This window comes from Schistocerca cancellata, chromosome 1 (genome assembly GCF_023864275.1).
Source record: "Schistocerca cancellata isolate TAMUIC-IGC-003103 chromosome 1, iqSchCanc2.1, whole genome shotgun sequence".
Taxonomy (NCBI): Eukaryota; Metazoa; Arthropoda; class Insecta; order Orthoptera; family Acrididae; genus Schistocerca; species Schistocerca cancellata.
In genome coordinates this window covers 869,786,313-869,800,206 of record NC_064626.1, presented here as the reverse complement: position 1 = coordinate 869,800,206, position 13,894 = coordinate 869,786,313, and the positions used below count along the sequence as shown (strand labels likewise).

The 13,894-nt window shown below is 40.6% G+C and overlaps 1 protein-coding gene across 2 annotated transcripts in view; it reads right to left on the bottom strand.

Moving 5' to 3' along the window:
• LOC126189875 (E3 ubiquitin-protein ligase TRIM37-like) overlaps positions 1-13,894 on the bottom strand; it is a 293,715-nt gene that overhangs the window by 14,941 nt on the left and 264,880 nt on the right. For both annotated transcript variants that reach the window (XM_049930977.1, XM_049930976.1), the window contains exon 16: positions 9,439-9,647. In XM_049930977.1, coding sequence (XP_049786934.1) covers positions 9,439-9,647 — 209 coding nt within the window. The remainder of the gene's footprint in view (positions 1-9,438; positions 9,648-13,894) is intronic.

Here is a 13,894-nt window from a genome sequence, read left to right as displayed (position 1 = left end):
GCTCCCACTGTGCATGTCGCATCACCTGGTAGGACCCCATGACCACTGACCGTCTATAACAGTGTGCCTGTAGCTCAGAGTGATCAATCTCTCATGTACTTGCTTCCACAGAAAATTCACTTCGCAGGCTGCTAACTGTTGACAACCTTGGCTGGCTGCCTTCTATTTGTGTAACTCAGAACTTACAAGTGTTGTATTAACTATGTGCCTCCATATCAGCTGTTCCCAACCATTTTACGTATGCAGCCCATCTATTCTATATAAAAATCTCAAGAAACCCAGTAACTATATACACACACACACACACACACAGTCAGTAGGATCAATTAGTAAAACAATGTACAATGAGGACTCAAAAATGTTTATATTCTTTTTTTATACAGAAAAGATTTTTATTATAGTCTCTTAGCTGTCACAGTTAGGTGAAAATTCAAAACCGAGTAGTCAGTGTAAAAAAAACTCAATGTCATTTTGAAATTGTATGTCACCCACAAGAGAATCAATATCTGGATTAAAACTGATTAATTTTAACCTTCAATCACTATCTACATTCAGTCTATTCCTGTAATTATATTTGAAAATAATAATAATAATAATAATAATAATAATAATAATAATAATGAAGAGTTGGAAAGACTTGTTCTCATAGATAGTTTGTCCAAAAGCCCATCAAGTGTCTCAGTAACAGCAATAACTCCCTGGGGACTGAGTGAAGTAGGGTACAGGCTAACGTCCTTAAATCGCATATGAGAGACCTGTATTTGATTTTTGGATGGCCATTCAGGTAACTGTTTTCTGCAGTCACCCAGGTCACTCCATGCAAATGCTGGGATGATTTCTCCCTTCCACTCCAGTAGTAACAAATTCAAGTGAAACTTCGTGTCTAATAATCTCAACTGAGGACAGGCCATTAAAAACGAATAATTCTTCCTTCTTGTGTCATGATACTAAATAAGCAACATTCAAGCGAGTTGTTCTTGTGAGTGACAGGCTATTTTCCTATGTTAAAAATTTGGGTAGTTTTGCTGTTCCTCTGAATGATTGTAACATTAAAATATCATTTACAGTCAATATTCTCACAAAATATCTGTTATTTTTACATAATTAAAGCTTAAAAATCATTAAATATCAAGATCTGGTCATGTGATCAAAAACACTTTGTTACTGGCTGATGCTCTGGTGGCATCACAGACTAGGAGTAAAACGAAGCAATGTACGTGTTTAGGAGCTTTAGCCGAAGTTAATGTGATTCTGACGTACTTTTTCTCCAAACAGTTTAGCTGTTTAGTGATGGAAAATGCAATTACAACTTTTAAATAATAATAGAAATGAATTTTGTGAATGCTGATAGTGGATGCCTTGTGCAAGTTGATGCATTTATGCTCCACCCATTTAAAGCAGTGATATGTTGTATGACTGACATTCTATTTCCCTGCTCCCTGCAACACTATTAAACTCTGTCATAACTATGGAATTGTAGAACTTTTGCAAATGGGTCTATATATTATAACTAAACTGTCGAGTTTTAGTCATGAGCTATGACCCAAAGCACAATAAAACTATTATTTGCAAAACTTAGTGACAATTTCCTTTCTAGAATTCACTTAGCAGGGCTACCATCTCCACCACACATTGGTGGCACTCTGGATAGCGTGTCCGACTGCTAATGAAGAGGTCACATGTTTAAAGTCACATGTTAAAAGTCAAACAATGAAAAATTCAGGATGGAATTTAACAATATCATGAAAAGGAAAGTTGCTACTCACCATACAGCAGAAATGCTGAGTTTCACATAGGCACAACAAAAAGACTGTCACAAATATAGATTTCGGTCAGTAAGGCCTTCGTCAAAATTAGATGACAAACACACACATACACACGCACGCAAACACAACTCGCACACACATGACTGCAGTCTCAGGCAACTGAGGCCACACTGTGAGCAGCAGCACCAGTGCACGATGGGAGTGGCGACTGGGTGGTGGTAAGGAGGCGGCTGGGGTGGGGAGGGGGAGGGATAGTAGGGTAGGGGTGGTGGACAGCAACATGCTGCTAGAGAGCATGCAGGGTTGAGGGGAGGAGGGGTTAGGACAGCTATGTGCAGTTCGGAGGTTAGACAGAGGGCAACGAAGGGGGAAGGGGGGGGGGGGAGGGGGATAGTGGAAAAGGAGAAAAATAAAAAGACTGGTTGCGACACTAGCATGAAACCTGTGTAGTACTGAAATGGGAACAGAGAAGGGGCTGGATGGGAGAGGACAATGATTAACGAAGGTTGAGGCCAGGAGGGTTACGGGAATGTAGGATATATTGCAGGGACAGTTCCCACCTGTGCAATTCAGAAAAGCTGATGTTGATTTGAAGGATCCATATGACACAGGCTGTGAAGCAGTCATTGAAGTGAAGGATGTCATTTTTGGCAGAGTGCTCAGCAACGGGGTGGTCCACTTGCTTCTTGGCCACATTTTGTCAGTAGCCCTTTGTGTGGACAAACAGCTTGTTGGTTGCCATGCTCACATAGAATGCAACACAGTGGTTGACACTTAGCTTGTAGATCACATGACTGAATTCACAGATAGCCCTGCCTTTGATGGAATAAGTGATGTTTGTGATCGGACTGGAGTTGGTGTTGTGGGAGGTAAGGGGTAGGGATGGACAAGTATACTGTGTAGGTTAGGTGGATGGCAGTATACCACTGTGGGAGGGGTGGGAAGGATAGTGGGCAGGACATTTCTCATTTCAGGAACAACGAGACGCAGTCGAAACCCTGGCGGACAATGTAATTCAGTTGCTCCAGTCCTGGGTGGTACTGAGTTATGGGGGGACATTCCTCTGTGGCTGAACAGTGGGACTTTAGGAGGTGGTGGGAGACTGGAAAGATAAGGCATAGGAGACTTGCTTTTGCACAAGGTGGGGAGGATAATTAGAGTTTGTGAAGGCTTCAGTGAGACCCTCGGTATATTTCGAGGGGGACAGCTAGACACTGCATATGCGACGACAACGGGTGGCTAGGCTGTATGGTACGGACCTCTTTGTATGGAACGCGTGGCAGCTGTCGAAGTGGAGGTATCGCTCATGGTTAGTAGGTTTGACATGGACGGAGGTAGTGATGTATCCATCTTTGAGGTGGAGGTCAACATCTGCGAAAGTGACTTGCTGGGTTGAGTAGGACCAGGTGAAGCAAATGGGGGAGAAGATGTTGATGTTCTGGGGTAATGTGGATAGGGTGTCTTCACCCTCAATCCAGATCACAAATGTGTCACAATGAATCTGAACCAGGTGATGGGTTTAGGATTCTCAGTGTTTAGGAAGGATTCCTTTAGATGGCCCATTGATAGGTTGGAATATGATGGTGCTATGTGTGTGCCCACAGCTGTGTCCTCGATTTGTTGGTAGGTAATGCCTTCAAAGGAGAAGTAATTGTGGGTGAGGTTATAGTTGGTCATGGCGACCAGGTAGGAGGTGGTCAATTTGGAATCTGTTGGGTATTGGGAAAGGTAGTGATCAATAGTGGTAAGGCCAGGTGCATTAGTGATTTTAGTGTACAGGGAAGTGGCATTAATAGTGACGAGCAGGGCACCGTGTGATAAAGGGACAAGAACTGTGGAGCATCGGTGGAGGAAATGGTTGGTATCTTTTGTATGGGAGGGTAGGTTCCAGGTAACATGTTGAAGGTGTTTCCACTGTAGGGACCAGGAGAAGGAGAGGTGGTTTTTAAAAAGTCCTGCACGTGAATTTGGGAGTGGGGCAAAGGCGGGGCCTTTGGGAAGGACTGATATTTCTGTGGGGCTAAGGCTTCTAGACAAAAGGTTCATGAATGTGTTTCTGGTCTGGATACTGCATGGTGGTGGGAGGGAGTTTTGGAGGGTGGGGTAAATGTAGTAGGTCTGCGACACAGGGTTTGTCAGCTATGAGGAGACATGGAAGAGGTTGGTTGGTTTGGGGAAGGAGACCAAACTGCAGTGTCATTGGTCCCATCGGATTAGGGAAGGACTGGGAAGGAAGTTGGCCGTGCCTGAAGTGATTTAGGGAAATCACGGAAAACCTAAATCATGATGGCCGGATGCGCGGTTGAACTGTCATCGTCCTGAATGCGAGTCCAGTGTGCTAGCCAATGCGCCATCTCGCTCGGTGTGGAGGAGATTTCGAGGTGGTTGTAGAGGGGGTAGACAGCGGTACTCCAACGTGGGAGTAGGAAGTGAGCAGGATGGAGAGCTTTCTAAGGTGGCGTTGTGCATGTTGCCCTAGCCCAACTCCTTCAACCTCTTACCTGGAACCTGCCCTCCTATATAAAAGGTACCAACCATTTCCTCCACCTACTCTCCACAGTTCCTGTCTCATTACCACATGGTGTCCTGCTCATCACTATTGATGCAACTTCCCTAATACCCTTGGCCATACCGCTATTTAACACTAACTTTCCCAATGCCTGACGGATTCCAACTGACAACGTCCTTCATAGTCGCCGTGGCCAACTACATCCTCACCCACAATTACTTCTCCTCTGAAGGCATTACCTACAAACAAATACCAAGTATGACTATGGGCACCTGCATGTCACCATCATCTGGCAACTTATTCATGGGCTATCTAGAGGTATCCTTCCTAAACACCCAGAATCCTAAACCCCTCACCTGGTTCAGATTCACTGATGACATCTTTGTGATCTGGACTGAGGGTGAAGACACCCTATCCACATTCCTCCAGAACCTCAACAAGTTCTCCCCCATTTGATTCACCCAATCAAACCTACTAACCACCAGCAATACCTTGTCTCTGACGGCTCCCACCAGTTCCACACCAAGAAGTCCCTTCCATACAGCCTAGCCACATGTGGTTGTCACATCTGCATTGACAAATGATCCCTCTTGAAATATACTGAGGGTCTCACTGAAGCCTTCACAAACCATAATTATCCTCCTAACCTTGTACAAAAACAAATCTCCCATGCCTTATCTTTCCAGTCTCCCACCACCTCCCGAAGTTCCACCGTTCAGTCACAGAGGAACATTCCCCTCATAGTACCACCCAGGACTGCAGCAACTGAATTACATTCTTCATCAGTGTTTCCATTACCTCTTGTCATGCCCTGAAATGAGGAACATCCTACCCACTATCCTTCCCACCCCTCCCACAGTGATATTCCACCGTACACCAACCCTACACAATATACTTGTCCATCCCTACCAACCCCTGCTCTCGACCCCTTACCTCATGACTCGTACCCCTGTAATAGACCTAGATGCAAGACCTGTCCCATACACCTTCCCACCACCAGCTACCTTTTCTGAACTGTGCAGGTGGGAACTTTCCCTGCAATATATCCTACATTCCCGTAACCCTCATGACCTCAACCTTCGTTAGTCATTGTCCTCTCCCATCCAGTCCATTCTCTGTTCCCATTTCAGCACTACACAGCCCTCATTCCACCATCATAACCAGTCTTTTTACTTTTCTCCTTTTCTGCTACCCGCCCCCACCCCCTCCCCGCCTCTCCACTGCCCTCTGTCAAACCTCCTGACTACACATAGCTGCCCTACCCCCTCTCCACCTCAACCCTGCACGCCCCCCAGCAGCACGTCACTGTCCGCAACCCCTACCCTACTCTCCTTCACCCTCCATGACCCAGCTTCATCCTTACCCCCACCCAGTCACCACTCCCATTATGCACCGGTGCCGCTGCTCACAGTGTGGCCTTTATTGCCTGAGACTGCAGTCATGTGTATGTGAGTTGCATTTGCACAAGTGTGTATATGTGTGTCTGTTGTCTATTTCTGATGAAGGCCTTACTGCACGAAAGCTTTATTTGTGACACTCTCTCTGCTGTGCTTATCTGCGACACAGCATCTCCGCTATATGGTGAGTAGCAACTTTCCTTTTCATAATATTGTTATATTGTTAAAAGTTTTACATGAAAAATGAAAATAGCATTAGCAAGAACTGGTTGTGGTGATTGTTTCGACTGTGGGATATATTATATATGGCTACACATTAGCCTTAGTCTGAGAAATGGACAGTAGAGAATGAATGCATTTGCTTTGCCGACAAACAATTCCCTTTTTTTTGGAAAGCTCTGTTGTAGTGGAGATTAACACCATACACCCACATTACAATGAGGTCTGGGGTGATATGGAGAGATATAAAGTGTGTACAACACACAGGTGACAAATGTTAAGGGCTGTGATGTTTGCGAGTGGAAACTAAAATTAGCATCTGAAACAGACTTATTTCATCTTTATGTAAGATGATGAAAGCGTAAACAATAAGGATTCTAGTTGGACAGTATGAAGATAAAAACATTGTTCCTAATACAGCAATGTGGTCACATTAACTAGAAAATATCTTTTTGAATGTGACATAGGTGAACAACGATTCCAAATGTAAGTGCACGTAAACAGCAAGGAAAACACAGTAATATTCTGTTTCTGATATGAATATAATAGAGGGAAACATTCCACGTGGGAAAAATATATTTAAAAAGAAAGATGATGAGACTTACCAAACAAAAGCGCTGGCAGGTCGATAGACACACAAACAAACACAAACATACACACAAAATTCTAGCTTTCGCAACCAACGGTTGCCTCGTCAGGAAAGAGGGAAGGAGAAGGAAAGACAAAAGGATATTGGTTTTAAGGGAGAGGGTAAGGAGTCATTCCAATCCCGGGAGCGGAAAGACTTACCTTAGGGGGAAAAAAGGACAGGTATACACTTGCGCACACACACACACACACACATATCCATCCACACATACACAGACACAAGCAGACATTTGTAAAGGCAAAGAGTTTGGGTAGAGATCTCTACCCAAACTCTTTGCCTTTACAAATGTCTGCTTGTGTCTGTGTATGTGTGGATGGATATGTGTGTGTGTGTGCAAGTGTATACCTGTCCTTTTTTCCCCCTAAGGTAAGTCTTTCCGCTCCCGGGATTGGAATGACTCCTTACCCTCTCCCTTAAAACCAATATCCTTTTGTCTTTCCTTCTCCTTCCCTCTTTCCTGACGAGGCAACCGTTGGTTGCGAAAGCTAGAATTTTGTGTGTATGTTTGTGTTTGTTTGTGTGTGTGTCTATCGACCTGCCAGCGCTTTTGTTTGGTAAGTCTCATCATCTTTCTTTTTAAATATAATATTCTGTTTCTGATTGATATGGTGAAGTTTTGTAATTGTGATTCGGTTACACGAGAGGACTGTTGAGCCATTTTATGAACAAGTTAAAATGTTCTTTCAGGTTAGATTCAAAAGAGCGATCCATGGACATCTTATAATATTCAATGGTTGACCGGTCTAATAGCTGAGCTACCTAATAAATAAGGTGTAGTTGTGTAAAATGACAATTTCCACTAGTAGTTTAATTTCGCTGAATGACGCTTTATATCTTGGAGGTACATTAATGTTAACTTCACAGTGCAACACATTTTTAATTAATTAGTCAACTTGTGCATTGATGTGGTGGTAATTTGCCGGTAAAGTCCAACCACATTTTACACATCTTCTCATTCTCTGGAACACTCAAAAACATCTTTTTTTTTTGGAGCTTTTATAGATATGATACTACACATCATCTGTAACCCATTTTTTAAAATGTAATTTCCATAACAAGACATTACTGTGCATTAGAATTATGCCAACAGAAGCAGAGAGCTAGCCACTGACATCACAGGCATCACGATTCAAATGAGTCATTTTAGTGGTCTTTCAAATTATTTGAATTTCATTTCTGTTTTTATAAAATAATACTGAAATTCAGTAGGGGAAAACAAGCATTTTAGGAGCATAAAAGGACATAATTAATCACTGGAGACTGTTTACAGAAAACAGTCAAATAGCTTATTGTGTTGTCTGAGAAACTACCAACGTGACAATCTGCGAATGGATTATGACATGTTATATATTTATGTCATGAGCTGCCAGCCCTGTAATGCAGCCTGTATGGGAGTACACTTCCAGCTGCCTGGTGAAAAGATATTGGTCATTTTCAATATTTAAAAGACCTACCCCGGGAAGCATTTCAACTCTTATTCTATTCTGTACTGATTGTTGATTGAAACCCTGATGCTCCCAATATTTTTTATGGTTTCTTGGACTCTCAACCAATGCTCGTGGGCCAGTGCCACATTGCACGGTGGGCACGACCCAAAGGTTAGCAACTGCTACTCTACAGTATCAGTGTATTTTGCTCAATAAATTGTGCTCATAATTACAACTTCAACAGTTTTCAATCCATTTTTTTTATAATTCGCTATATTTATGATTGTTTACAACTCAAATATCAACCTTCCAATGTGAATTGATGCAACTCGCAAAAATTCGAGAAAATTGATTTTGAAGTTTTCTGAGCCTGTTTAATACCCTTAATTATGGTCTATTTTTGACAGCTAGTGGCATGTCTCTGTGGCAGAGTGCTTGCCTGCCACATGAGTGGCCATGTTTTGATTCCAAGCCCATGAAAATGTTCAAATGAAGGTGTATTCCATGAAATGTCCAATACATAAAGATGGTGAAAAAACCGGTACATCTGAGACTGGTAATCACTGCTTTGAGTTTCGTTTCGGCTGTTTTTTCTCTCTCCTTGATTCACTTCAAAAGCCTACAGCATTTAAATGTAAAACCCATCAAATATATGCTAATTATCTAACTGCAATTTTTATTAAATATTCACATCATAAAATTTCTGATTACAGATTCCATACAAAAATCCAGTTTTAATTGCATCTATAAATTCTTAATTATCTATATTTTATAAAAAATTGATGATAAAGATTGATTACATTAAAAAAAATTACAAATTAATTTTTTTCATCATCATGTATTTCAGTTTTATGAAAGTGCTTATAGAACATGCAGCTTTGTCTAAAGATCATTACAGCTGAGAACCAAACCTGGACCACTGAGATGCAGGTGAGGATTCTACCACAGAGCCACACAACCTGTCCAAAAAAACCAACCTTGCTGTAGGGTATTACAGATGCTTGGAAAACTTCAAAGTCAATTTTCTTGGGAATTTTTGAGAGTTGATCGAATGACTTTAGGAGATTGCTATTTAAGTTCTGAACTTCATGTATCATATGTGAATTAAAACAAAACAAAATAAAATAAAATAAATACAAGTCTGATTGCCATGTGGTCTCCTTGTAAGTATTATTTCTACAAAAAGGATCAATAACAAGAAATAACTTTTTTGATCTAGGTAAGCATTTGAGGTACTCAGTGGCTCTGCCTGAAGGAAGTAGTAAAAGGAATTCCAAGATTGCTGGAAAGCACCTGATACCAGGTAAATAAGAAACTAACATTCATGTACAGAGTTTTGTGATGACTGCCATCAACACATATACGTGATGGCTGCAAAACAACAAATGTATTTATACTTAATTATATTTTTTTAATTTACTGAACACAAAGAAACAAAAAATGAAAACAAAACACAGCTAACAATACTAACCTTGCTGCAGAGAACAGAAAAATGAGGGAGACCAGCTGAAGGATGAAGTAATTGAGTCAATATTTGTTGCATTACGAGGCAGTTGCCTTGGAAGAGATGTAGGTGATGCAGGAATGGTCACAGGTGGCATGGTCAGACGCTGTTCAGGTAGAGAATTCCCACATCCAACGCCATGGCTGATATTGGTTTCCTCCTCCTCAGGAATTATGCTGCAAGGAATGACAACAATCTTCATTCATTCATACAGTGTTCTGACAGGCACATTTAAAATTTCCTGGTGCAACTATAATCAAGGAACAAAATAAATACGCAAGTGAATAAAACTGCAAGTACATGAATCCTCCTGATCTGTACTGTTTTGTTTCTTATGGTCATAAGGTTATCAACATAAATTTTCAGCTGCAAGTAAAAGACAACTGGAGTAGGCAACACAGCCCAGAGGAAAGCTGCATACCAAACACCCCTGAAGAAAAGGCAGCAGCCTGTGAACATTTACGAACAGGGAGGGAAAGGGGAAAGGGGGGGAGGGAGGGGGGAGAGGGAAAGGCGAAAGGGGGGGAGAGGGGGAGGGGGGGAGAGAGAGGGGGGGGAAGGTGAGTGAGAGTGGGAGTGTGAGGGTCAGAGAGAGTGAGTGTGTGGGTGGAGAGGGTGTGGGAGAGAGTGGGACTTGAGAGAGAGTGAGAGAAGAGAGTATGTATGGCATAAATTGCAAAAAAACTCAAATTTATCCTGTGAGCTATCTGTATCAATGAATAAAACTCTGGAATTTTATGCAATACATTTTACATCTGTACACGCTAAGCAAGATACAGAGAGCTTTGAAAGACATGCTATGGTTTAATTTTCTTCTCCTCACAACATCAGGTGTGGGTCTTAGTACCTTCAACAAGTTTCTTCCATTCTGCCCTCTCCGGTGTGGTTCTTTGTCATCCTCTAACTGGAGAGCAATCACACACTCTTCCACACGAGCCATACACTGTTTTCTTTGTTTCCCAGTCTATCTTATTCCAGCTGGCCTCCATTCCTAAACCTTTGTCATTATACTCGGAACATTTCTAAGTCAAGCTATTTTTCCTACTTTTTATTGATCACATTCAGAATTTATTCTATACCTCCAGGTATCATTAATATCCTAAATGCCCCAATGAACCGAATACTTCGACCTGTAAACCATCAGTGCTCATTAATGTCCTTGTTTGACATCTGTAGACTGACCGAACTGACCGTGACCTCATGTATTTGGGGTCAAGTAGGTCTGTTTATATTCCTGGAGAACAATAACTTTTTAAACAGCGGAAGGCTTCTATCATCACTTAATATGGGCAACTTGATTTCAGTTGCAATGAAATTTGTCTTAGTAGTATCACATTCTCGACATTCAAAATCCTGCACACATTTCAAATTGACACCAGCTAGCAATAAATTATGACTTACAGCCATTACATTGGTTTGTGAATATTTTCTGTCAAACAGAAATGAAAAACATTTGCTGGATATCTCCTGAATTAGTTACACAAGGATATAACACACGAGACATCTGTAAAGACAGAAAAATCTCACAGGAAAAGATCACAAAGATAGCCCAAAGATGTATTTCAAATGTGGCGGCATACAACCAGCAGAGCGGTAGATGTGATGGTCAACACTTCATCAAATATTCACTGGGAACTACTGTAAAATAATTTGCTATCAGTGCAATAATCATCTCCATCATGTTATCTGACAGCCTCTGCTACATAAAGGCTCCTTTAGCTTTTCACCACATTAAGGCCTTCAGCTACACATATCTGCATTGACTGCGAATACAGTGGAACTGCGATTTTCCATTCTCAGATTTTATGTTTTTCGCAATTCTACACCATAAGTTTCTAGCCCCTGTGAAAAACAGTAAGATCAATGTTTATTCCGTGATTTTATGTTTCTTCCTAGCGAGGTTTACTAGATAATACTTGCAGTTGCCAAATTTGACAATTTTAGTATAGTAAATAGCTACTGTAGGAAAAAGCACATTAGAGGTGGTGTGGCAATTTATTCCAACCAGTCACTCAATTGTACAACAACCAAACTAGACCTAAATTCCTTGTGTGATGAACATCACTTTGAAGTTACGGGTATAATCATTAATAGTCATAAGCTAATAGTAGTATCCATGTACAGATCAGCAAAGGGAAGCATTAACATATTTTTAGAAAAAATGGACATGCTATTGAGTGAATTAAGTAATATTAAATGGCTACACTATGATATTGCAATAGGAGGTGATTTGAATGCTGATTTTGATGTTACTAAATGTAAGGGTAGTGTTGCAGATCTGGAAAACTTACTAAGACAATACAATTTACATCATGTTAATAACAGGCCCACAAGAAACAAAGCATGTTTAGATAACATCTTTGTAAACTTCAAGACCACTGAAAACACATGCGAAGTTGTAGTGTTCCCATTCTCTGACCATGACTCCGTATCTCTAAATTATGCAAGTAAAATTCCCATCAATAGGAGCAATGCAAACAGACCTGTCCCAACAGTTGTGATTACCAGACCTGTAACTGAGGATAAAATTAACACATTTCGTAATTCCCTTGCCGACAGAGACTGGTTTGGCCATTGTAGTGTCGATCGACATTACACTTCAAGTAATGACCTGCCAGCCAAAATAATATTTGATAGATTTTTTAATGCATTCTTGACCCTATTTAACTATAGTATTCCCATAAAGAAAATCAAAATAATGGACAGCAGCCACAAATCCAGATCTCAAAACAGACAAAATATATGGTACACTAAACAGCTGACAGATCTAAAGAAACAAGTTTTGTTACTGTACAACATATACAATAGTATGAAGTCTGACTGTGCCAAATCAGCCTATGTGGAATGCAGGAATGAATACAAAAAAGCCATCCTGCAGGCCAAAAAAAACCTACAATGCCAACAGCATACATAATTCCACCAATAAATGCAAAACCGCTTGGAAAGTAATTAACAGTGCTGCCACAGATACTAAAAAAGACAAAATTAATATCCCACCACAAACACTCAATGAGTTTTTTATTAATTCAGTGAAAGAAATAGGAGACACAATTATCAAACCAGACATTAGTCCATCTGAGTTACTCTCCCAAAACTGGGGTAGACAGTCACTAAATACAAGCATGCTAACCTTCTCCGAAGTAATGCCTAGATATGTACAAGGGGTCATAAAACAACTGAAATCATCTGATAGCTTAGATATATATGGCATATCATGCAACCTGCTAAAAAAAGTGTGTGATTGCATTCTGTACCCTTTAACCCATTGCATAAACAAGTGCTTACTTGAGGGATATTTTCCTGATGAGTTAAAACTGTCTAGGGTTGTCCCAGTATACAAAAAGGGAGATAAAGACTCTCCATCTAGTTACAGGCCTATTTCAATAGTACCCGCATTCTCCAAGGTAATGTACCAACAATTATCTCACTTTGAGAATCTAGGAATAATTAATGCTACACAATACGGGTTTAGGAAGAATCTGTCAACCATTGATGCAATCAACACAGTAGTCAGTTATATCCTCAAAGTTTTTGAGAACAAAGGCTTTGCTCAGGTCTCATTCTGTGACCTAAGCAAGGCCTTCGACTGTGTTGAGCACACGCCACTACTAGAGAAACTGGAATTCTATGGTATCAAAGGAAACAGTCTCAGACTATTAAAAGCTTACCTCAACAACCATAAACAGGTAGTTTGTGTTGGTAAGGAAATGTCAAACATAGAAAATGTTAAAGTAGGTGTGCCTCAGGGATCTGTGCTGGGGCCCTTCCTGTTTCTGATAATGATCAATGACCTCCCCTCGTTTATTAGATCCACCACTGTATTGTATGCAGATGATACGACTTTTCTTCATAGCAGTAACCATCTTAATGATCTTAAAACCTGTGCTGAAAATACACTCACTAATGCAGCATATTGGTTCAGAGCAAATGGTTTTTCCTGCTAAATGAAAATAAAACTCAGCAGATAATCTTCACTCTAAGAGACAAGCCACTATCTGATGACCCTAGTTCTGTTAAATTCCTGGGAGTTTATTTAGACGAAAAGCTATCCTGGGGCCAACATGTAAACTATATTAGAAGTAAGCTATCTAGAGTAATTTATTTATTAAGACAACTCAGAAATTGTGTACCTGAAACATACATCAGATCATCTTATTTTGCATTTTTCCAAAGTATAATATCCTATGGCATTATCTTGTGGGCTAACTGGAGTCATATACATGACATCCTATTATTGCAGAAGAAAGCCATTAGGATAATTACAAATTCTTCACATAAGGCTCACTGCAAACCCTTATTTACCAAACAAAAAATTATGACTGTAATAAACCTCTATGTATACAATGTCTTAATCTTTACGAAGAAGAACCTACAAGATGTGAAACGTAGAGAAAATATACATTGTTACAACACAAGAAGCGTC